At 46.9% G+C, this 9,123-nt stretch overlaps 1 protein-coding gene across 1 annotated transcript in view; it reads left to right on the forward strand.

Moving 5' to 3' along the window:
- The window catches only part of dlc1 (DLC1 Rho GTPase activating protein), a 98,316-nt gene extending 92,044 nt beyond the window's left edge, over positions 1-6,272 (forward strand). Inside the window, exons 14-18 of the mRNA XM_056587219.1 lie at positions 562-676; positions 1,700-1,915; positions 3,027-3,244; positions 3,565-3,738; positions 3,936-6,272. Of these exons, the coding sequence (XP_056443194.1) occupies positions 562-676; positions 1,700-1,915; positions 3,027-3,244; positions 3,565-3,738; positions 3,936-4,035 (823 nt within the window). The 3' untranslated portion in view covers positions 4,036-6,272. The remainder of the gene's footprint in view (positions 1-561; positions 677-1,699; positions 1,916-3,026; positions 3,245-3,564; positions 3,739-3,935) is intronic.
- The last annotated feature ends 2,851 nt before the right edge of the window (positions 6,273-9,123 follow it).

Consider the following 9,123-nt stretch of genomic DNA (forward strand, 5'->3'; position numbering starts at 1 on the left):
GTGTGTGTGTAGGTAAAAGGGACTTAACATTTTGAAAACAGGAAAAGGTCAAAGTAAAGAAACAAAAGAGCAGGATACTGTTGTGGGGGAAGAACGGCGCGTTGGGGGAAAGGAAGAGAGCACATCTTGAGAGAGAGAGAGAGAGAGAGAGAGAGAGAGAGAGAGAGAGAGAGAGAGAGAGAGAGAGAGAGAGAGAGAGAGAGAGAGAGAGAGAGAGAGAGGGGGAGAGAGTGATAAATCAAGGCATAACATAACCCTCTTCACATGCCCTAGTCATGCTCACAATATATAACATGTGTTGATTCTGACAGACAAGACAGGTGAGGTATAGTGGTTGTGAAACCTTTCTTTCTTAGCTTTTTTTTTGTTCGATTTAGTCTTTCTTTCTCTCGGCTTGGTCTTATGGTTGGTCTATATTAGTATTGTCTCTCGGTCTTGGTCCTATGATATAAGTACTGTCTCTCTGTCTTGGTCCTATGATATAAGCACTGTCTCTCTGTCTGGATCCTAATGAGTTCTGTTCTGTTATCTCTCCTTACCTTTCCCTTCCTGGGGTCACAGGGTGATGAACAGGAAGCCGACCCTGGGGAAGCCCGACCAGAGGGACCTGAACGAGAACCTGGCGGCCACCCACGGCCTGGCCCACATGATCCAGGAGTGCAGGAAGCTCTTCCGGGTCAGTAGTCTGTGTTCAGTGTCTGTTAGTCAGCCTGTCCCCTGCCAAGTGGGGCTCACATGTAGCGTGTGCGAACGGGCTAGGAATTCACAGCGTTGTGTTCACATTGAGTCGTTTAGCATACGATTTATATTGGAGTAGCTGCTAGGTTAGTTGATTGTCAAGTAAACAAGACATTTCTGGGAGCCTTGCCTGGGGAATTCAAGGACGAACCCATCTTAACACACGCCTCGCTCTGCCCCTATTAACTACAGGCCTCTAGAGTAACTGTGTTTGTCATGTATACATCCCCCCCCACAAACACGCACACAATTATACAACACCTGTGCCATGCCTGGTGAACCATTGCAGACGCAGTGTGCCTGAGGACAAAACGGAAACCTGACATTCTGCACTCGGCTCACCTCTTTAGCTCAAGGACTAAACGACAACCGGACATTCTTGAGCCTTATGGGCTGAGGTTATCTCGCCCTCTTCCAGATAATACGAGCTAACAAAGAGTTAGAAAAAGTTCATTGCATTTTCGACCTAATTGCCATCTCCTGATTCGATTTATGAAATCATGTGATGCTAAGGAGACATACTTGGGATGTCCGAGTCGTGATTTCCTCTCTTTTAATTTGATTTTCTTGGCTTGATAATCGGCAACGAAAAACAGGATGCGTTTTGTTTTTGTGCATCACGTAGTTCTTTTTCACGAGTGACACAAAGTCAGTCAAACCCAACGCAGCATCCCATAGCTCAGGAGGGGAAATCAGTTTAACGCAGCAGGGATGCTGGAGGAAGGAACCGGCTTATCAGGCAACGCTGTCAGGGAGTTACCGAGCCATCGAGATAATGATCTACGGCGGCTCGATAGCTTGATCATGTGTGTGGATTCAGCTGATGGTCTCTCGAGTCCCGACCAGGATCTTGCCCTGTAGATGGGCAACCTAAGCCCAATGGGACGGTGCGGTCGTGAGCCTCACGGCGTTGTCCCTGAACCCCCGGTCTGACCCCTCTCTCCCCCCTCCCCCCCCTCAGATCCCCGAGGAGATGGGCCGCTGCAGGGACTCGTACGTGGAGCAGGCCCTGCTGCCCCGGAGGCTGGAGGAGCTGGGCGGGGCCGAGGGCGGGCCGGGGGGCTACCGGGACTACCTGCAACACAGCCTGGACGCCCTGCTCAAGGACGCCAAGGACAAGTTCAAGGGTTACGACAGCTTCTCCACCCCGGAGCAAGCCGAGCTGGCCTACAAGAAGGTGAGGGCGCCGAGGAGTTGGACTTGTTGTATTGTTGTGGTCTGTCTCTCTCTCTCTCTCTCTCTCTCTCTCTCTCTCTCTCTCTCTCTCTCTCTCTCTCTCTCTCTCTCTCTCTCTCTCTCTCCCTCTCTCCCTCTCTCTCGCCCCCGCTCCCTTGCTCCCTTCCTAACGCTCCCTCTCTCTCACACACTCGTCCTCTTGCCCTCGGTCTCCCACCCTCTCTTTCTCTGTTGTCTTTCTAATCAGGCGACTCCACTCACTTCAACGTTGCGTCAAAGCAGTTGAAATGCGTCAGAACCCCCGGAATACGCGCACAAACACAATCTCGCAGTGAAAATGTCGAGCACTTTGTTCTCACGGTGACAACCCTTATTGGTTATGTAATGGACAAAACTACACCCTTTTCTATTTCCTGTTCCTGTGCGCTCGTTCTAGTGGTCTCTCTCTCTCTCTCTCTCTCTCTCTCTCTCTCTCTCTCTCTCTCTCTCTCTCTTTGCTGTGGGAGAGGGTTTCCTGTAGAGGAAGACCATACGTGTGATTGTGAAACACTCCTGGCGCTGGGCTTCCCATTCCCAGCTCCAGCTCTGCTTTCCATCCCAGAATGACACAAGGCAGTCAATCATAGCGCCAGCTCTCCATCCCTTAACCCCCCCCCCCCCTCTCTTTTCACCACTCTCTCTCTATACTACCACTCTGACTCTCACTACCTCCCCTCATCTATCTTTCTCTCTCTCTCTCTCTCTCTCTCTCTCTCTCCGGCTTACGTACATCCGGACCGCCCATTTCCTGTGTGTCAGATGTCAAGGGGCCCCTGGGTGATGTCATGACTCCCACTAGCTTAGAGAGAGAGAGGGAGAGAGAGAGAGAGAGAGAGAGAGAGAGAGAGAGAGAGGGAGAGAGAGAGGGAGAGAAAGAGAGAGAGAGAGAGAGAGAGAGAGAGAGAGAGAGTGTGTTTACATCAACGCACACACAGGAAGAACCAGTCAGCTGAATTAGCCAGGTGTCTTAGCCTGCATACACCCTAATCTAACATACAGTACTTTAGAGTTCACTGGAGTAAACCACTTGAATAATGTTCACCCACCCTGACTGAGGCTCTCCCTCCCCCCAGGTGCATGACGGCTCCCCCCTGCGGCTCTGGAAGGTGACCCTGGAGGTGCCGGCGGGGCCCGAGGAGGTGCTGACCAGGGTGCTGCGGGAGCAGGGCCGCTGGGATGAGGACCTCGTGGAGAGCAGGGTGCTTGAGACACTGGACGAGAGGACAGAGGTGTACCAGTACGTCCGGGCCAACATGGCCCCCCACCCCACCACGGACCACCTGGTGCTCAGGTCAGAGCAGTCGATCACCCTCACTGTCTCTTGCTCTCTCTCTCTCTCTCTCTCTCTCTCTCTCTCTCTCTCTCTCTCCCCCTCTCTCTCTCTCTCTCTCTCTGGCTCTCTGGCTCTCTGGCTCTCTCTCTCTCTCTGTCTCTCTCTCTCTCTCTCTCTCTCTCTCTCTCTCTCTCTCTCTCTCTCTCTCCCTCTCTCTCTCTCTCTCTCTCTGTCTGTCCCTCTGACTATCCCTCAGTCTATCTCTCTGTCTACATATCCATCCAATATGATATTTATTATTAACACTGCACACCTCTCCCCCCTCCTCCCCCCTGCAGGACGTGGGTGACCGACCTCCCTAAAGGCGCGTGTGCCCTGGTGTGTACCTCCGTGGAACACCAGGGGGCGCCGGCGCTGGGCGTGCGCGCCAACGTGCTGACGTCGCGCTACTTCATCGAGCCCTGCGGAAACAACAAGTCCCGCCTCACGCACATCTCCAGGACCGACTGCAGGTGAGACGGCGGGGTCACGGACACAGGAGACCACTTATGAATCAGTGGTTTTCACCGAAATACTTTCGGGTTCTTTGAGAAATTTGCTTTTCGTTGCGATGGTTTTCCTTAGGACAATAGATCGGGGAAATTAGATAGTTGTACCTCGACTAACTTAGCCTCTCTCTCTCTCTCTTTCCCTCTGTCCTATGGTCCAGGGGTCGATTCCCAGAGTGGTACAACAAGCTGTACGGACACCTGTGTGCAGCAGAAGTGGTAAGAATACGTGACTCCTTCACCGTACCGATGGACAAGTGAAACAGGAGCCCAGATCTCTTCCCTCCAAACGGGCCTACGCACAGCCTGCCTCAAAGCCCTGGAGGCAACGCCCCTGTTGTTTGGACTGAAGGACTTATCTGTCTGTGCGTCAAAATATCTTTTCTTCGTCCAGGGACAATTTATCCTGGAACTTCTCAAGAACTTATACAGTGGAAAGTTCCGAGGAGGACGGATATATTTCTTGGAGGGAAATAAATATGGGCCACAGGATATGACATCACGGACACAGGAAGTGAGGGTTCAAACCTTTGACCAAAGGGTGCTATTGCTTCTGAGAAGCAAAGGGGGGATATTTTATCTTATGTGTATGTGTGTGTGTGTGTGGAAGCGAGCATGCTTATGATTGAGTTTGTTGAGGCATATGTTTCAAGTCGCCAAATGGATGCACGTATATATGAATATATATTTTCTTTTCCTTGCACTGTCTTCCAGGTGCAGTATAGCATGTAGATACAGTACTCTGAAACAGTCCACAATATCTGTGTATCTTGTCTTGTGTTCCATACGTCCCTTCTTCTGTTTCAGCGAAGCATAGATTAGAGAGAGAGAGTGAAAGAGAGACACCGTACATCATCGATCGATTGAGGGGTGGCACACATTTGCTGCCGATGCCCATTATGGGATGTAGAATAAAGAGAGGATGTTGCTAGGTGACGGCAGGTGGTTAGAATGAAAACAAAGTATTGGTGGCTGGTTCACAAATCACAAGCAATGTTTTAAGAATGGACCTTATTTGCCAAGGGGCAAACAGTTGTAATCTGCACGTGCAAATTCACACAAAACAGGATGAGCAGCTGAAAAGCTTACATTTGTCTTTCGTCTGTTGTGTTTCCGTCATAATTGTCAGATCCTTTAAATACCGATTGTTGTAGTCGTATTTGTAGTCACAGAAATATTTGTGAATGAGGGCCCCGATGTTTGCCCAATCAAAAGTTGCGTCCATGCAATCAGGAAAACGTAAAAGCAAAGACCACAAATTCTGAGGGACTAAACATGGAGAAATGGAAATAGAATATAGAATATTGTAGATACATGTTGGAAGAGAAAACACAGCGTTACCAATGATAACAATGTGAGGAAAATTAACTCACAGATGTTATAAGCACAGCCAAATCTCACGTATTTCAAGTAGTTTGTAGACGGAAATAATCTCGTGCAAAACAAAATATTCCTTCATTAGTATTTTGTTCATAGGGAATATGGAAATGACAAACAGCTGAATGCACTGTTAACTTGCAAAGGAAATCTCACGCTGGCCGTTAAAGAAAGAACGAGGCAGGTCACACAGGGAGACGGTCCTTTTATAAAGGTGTCAGGTTTACAGGTTTTACTGTAAGGAAGAGAGGGCACTGGGAATGTTAGTTTTGCTTTTGAAAAAAGAAGGAACATTGGATCTATGCGTAAGCTTGTTTCTCGTGTCATGTTTGTCAGTGTTCACATGAAGTATTTAAATCCTCATAACAACCTTTATCCTGTGATTGATGTGTGTATTCCAGTCTGAGGCGTCACTGCTTCCAGTTTGTGCGTTGTGTGATTAATTTACTAAGCCATTGTTCATATCATGTACATTGATAACACTCGCAACCAAAAGAGTGTAACGCATGACAATGACAGTTAATTTAAAGTAAATGTATTTATACCTCAGATAAATGTTTTGTTTTTTGTATCATACCATCTTATTTTATTGTAAATGTTAAGTTCTATGTTACAGAAATGAACAAATGTTTTATCTTTTTTATTAATATTATTTCTGTACAGGTTAATCACAGTGCACTATTAAATGTATTAAAAAAAACACTGTTGTCTTATGTTGATACTAATCTCTTGTCTGGGATAAAGAGCAGAGATATTTAAACTTCAAAAGACCATATTAATATTGTTTTTAGGCTAGCATGGCGGACTATTGCTTAATAGGCTTTGATTATTTTAAGGCTTTCAGATACAAGGAAAAGCCAAATCCAACATTTTCTATCTGGCTGTTAATCATGGAACTAACAATCAAGCACTTTAATGGATTATATTGGCAGGCATTACAGGTTTGTCTGGGAGACGAGGCCACAAAACAAGGAGAACATTTATATTTAATAAACATCATAACCACATTCATTTTAAACCACCAACTGGAAACCGACTGAAGGGTGATTTTACCTAAACAAAGACATTTTAAGTGCATTTTCAAGCACAAAGATTCAAATAACACCAAAGACAATACCACTAAAACCCAGTACACAACTTGAAATAACACCACGTTTGTGGCGTGTGTGCCCATGCTTGAGACATGCGTAATTAAACCTTTAAGACAGTACAGCAGAGTTGTAGAGACAGAGCCAGGCCTGTCCCAAAGTACATATACATTTAGGGCAATTAGCAGTCGCTTTTATCGAAAGCGACTTACAATCTGTATATTTGTAAGAATAGTACATGCTGCTCCTTCCAGGTCTTATTGAATCCTCTCTGGAAAAGAGGGCTTCTCTGTCAGTAGTCTAGCTGCTGGGGGCTGCTCTGTCCTGGGGGAATGGCTCCACACAGGGACCCTCTAATCCACCAACAGGGATGTCTCTGTGTGGGAGAAACATCACAGATAGACACACACTCACTCAAACGCACGCACACAAGGGAGTTCATGGGATGTGGCAAACATGGTAGGTCAATTGGATGATAAAAAACAGACCTGGTATGTGTGTTGCATGCATACAGACGGTAGTACACGTATGCACAAATGCACACAAACACACAAACACAGACCATGCACACACACATGCATGGACACCCACCCACACACACAAGCACACCATCGTACACCCACTCAATAAGAATCCCTCTAATGCCAGGAGACACACACACAAAGACACACGACACACACAGCGCAACCCACTGGGTGCCAACCAGCCACGTGCAGTCGCCGCGGAGACAACAATAAGCGGACACATCTGGCCACCCAGGAGGTGGGGAATGGGACTCGGCACGTCTGTATGTGCATGGTGTCAGGGGGGTCCGATTGGCTGAGGGGTAAGGGTATGTATGTGTGAGGTGTTTGTGGTTTTCCGGTGGTACGGTGCCAGCGCTGAACATACACACTGTGCCTTATCTAGCTCTAGTGTTCAAGTCCCTGCCTGCACTCCCTCTGCCCTTGGCCGTGTGGAAAGTACCTTCAGCTTCTTCAACGTCTTTAACGTCGCGAGGCCCGGGACCGCGGACTTGGAGGTCCGTTATTTGGAAAGGGTTTTGTTTTGTATTTGATTTCTTCTTCAGCGGCCTCAGTTTCTCTTTTTGAGAAGAGACCTGCAGTGTATGTACATGTGTACAGGTGTATGCGCTAGCATGCTATGTTAGCCTAACGTACTTATTACACCGACATAGACAGTGGGCCAACAAAACATGAATCTCACACCCCACGCCTCGGCAGAACAGGGTTTAAACCAGAGAAGGTGACCCAATGCTGGTTATCATTAGACCTTGGTAAGGGGCTGCCTATTAGGAACTATCATGGCACCTTATGATACTACAGGTGAGTCTCAGAGTTGGGGTAATGGTTGTGTGTGTAATGGTTAGGGCAAAAACATGTGTGTGTGTGTGTGTTTGTCATGGTTATGTGTGTGTCATGGACATGGTTATGTTTGTGTGTGTGTCATGGTTTTGTGTGCGTGTGTGTGTGTGTGTCTGTGGTTGGGTTTGTGAAAAAGTGTATTTTTAGCAGCATCAACAGAGCCCTGAGACCTTAGCTTAACCTCCTAACGAAGTGAGCGAGTAGTCGCGTTTAACCACGAGAAGTGCCACCGCCGCGCCAAATACCAGCCGGCGGTGAGGTGAGAGGGTCACGCGGCCTCACGCAGAGAGGAACACTGCGCTGGACCACCTGCATGCCGTCGCCGTGGCAACAGAAATGGAATGTCATCACATGATAACTACACTATGGATGTGTGTGACAACATGGATGCATCCTTCACGAGTCAGGCCCATGGTCTCATGATACAAGAAATTCCAATGGCACCTCAAGCTTTAAGTAGGCAGGAACATTGACATGTTTCAGATATGTGCGATCTCCACTAGGGGACGGGGACCACCGCTGCTTAAGGCCTGTCGTTGAGGAAAAGGAACACACACTGATGAAGAGCTAACTCTAGTTCGACCGTATCAGTAAATCAGGTGTGAATATGTTTTGTGAGTAAATGAATGGTTTCATAACTATGCTATTAGAAATCTCAATATTGGAAGTTGAAGGAGAGACACTGATTAGCAATGTGTTAAATTCGTAGATGAGGAGATGGACATTTGGCGGTTAAATTAATTTCTCTAGCTATCGGTAGACACAAGGAGTCGCTCAACTCCTGAACCGGAATCTTCACGAGGCGTTTACGGTTAAACACTGACATCTAGTGGTGGAGAGATAACACTACACATCAAAACATTTCAAGCGCTCAACTTCAACGCTCGGCATTTTACCAATCGTTTTTGCTAACTGTGTTGAAAATTGCCCAAATCATTATTGATACAAAAACATGGAGTCTACTCTTAAAAAAGAAAAGAGCAGATTGTTAGAATCCATCTAGAATTATTGAGAACAAGTCAACCTATAAGCACTGCATATAGGCTATTTTAACCTGGTCTGTTATTGAAATGCATATAACGCTTGCATAATTACATAATGCAAATTACAACTATTTGAAAGCATGTTGCATAAAGTTGCAAGAACTGTATGCATTTTTTAATTGTAACACCTGTATTTTCTGTGTATCTAGTGGATTAATCCTAGATCAATTATTTATTCGTTTTAGACCTGGTTAATGCTCTCACTTGAATAATTAGCACTATGGTCAATGGTTGCTCCATTTCTGTGTATTCTCTGTATGCTAGCCACCCTCATGCATTAGGCTATATGTTTTACTTTGACCCCGTGATTGTCATGCTGTCATGCAATTCAGTGACCAACAACTGTGTTCTGCCTGTACCATAGCTGCTGGCAGTACCGTCAACATCCACGTACCAGTGCTTGTTCCGCGGTTATGAAACTTCCCTAACACAGGTTTTGTAACCAAGACGTCCTGGCCAATCAGCGGGCCCGTTCTC

The sequence above is a fragment of the Gadus chalcogrammus genome, chromosome 3, assembly GCF_026213295.1.
Source record: "Gadus chalcogrammus isolate NIFS_2021 chromosome 3, NIFS_Gcha_1.0, whole genome shotgun sequence".
Classification (NCBI taxonomy): domain Eukaryota; kingdom Metazoa; phylum Chordata; class Actinopteri; order Gadiformes; family Gadidae; genus Gadus; species Gadus chalcogrammus.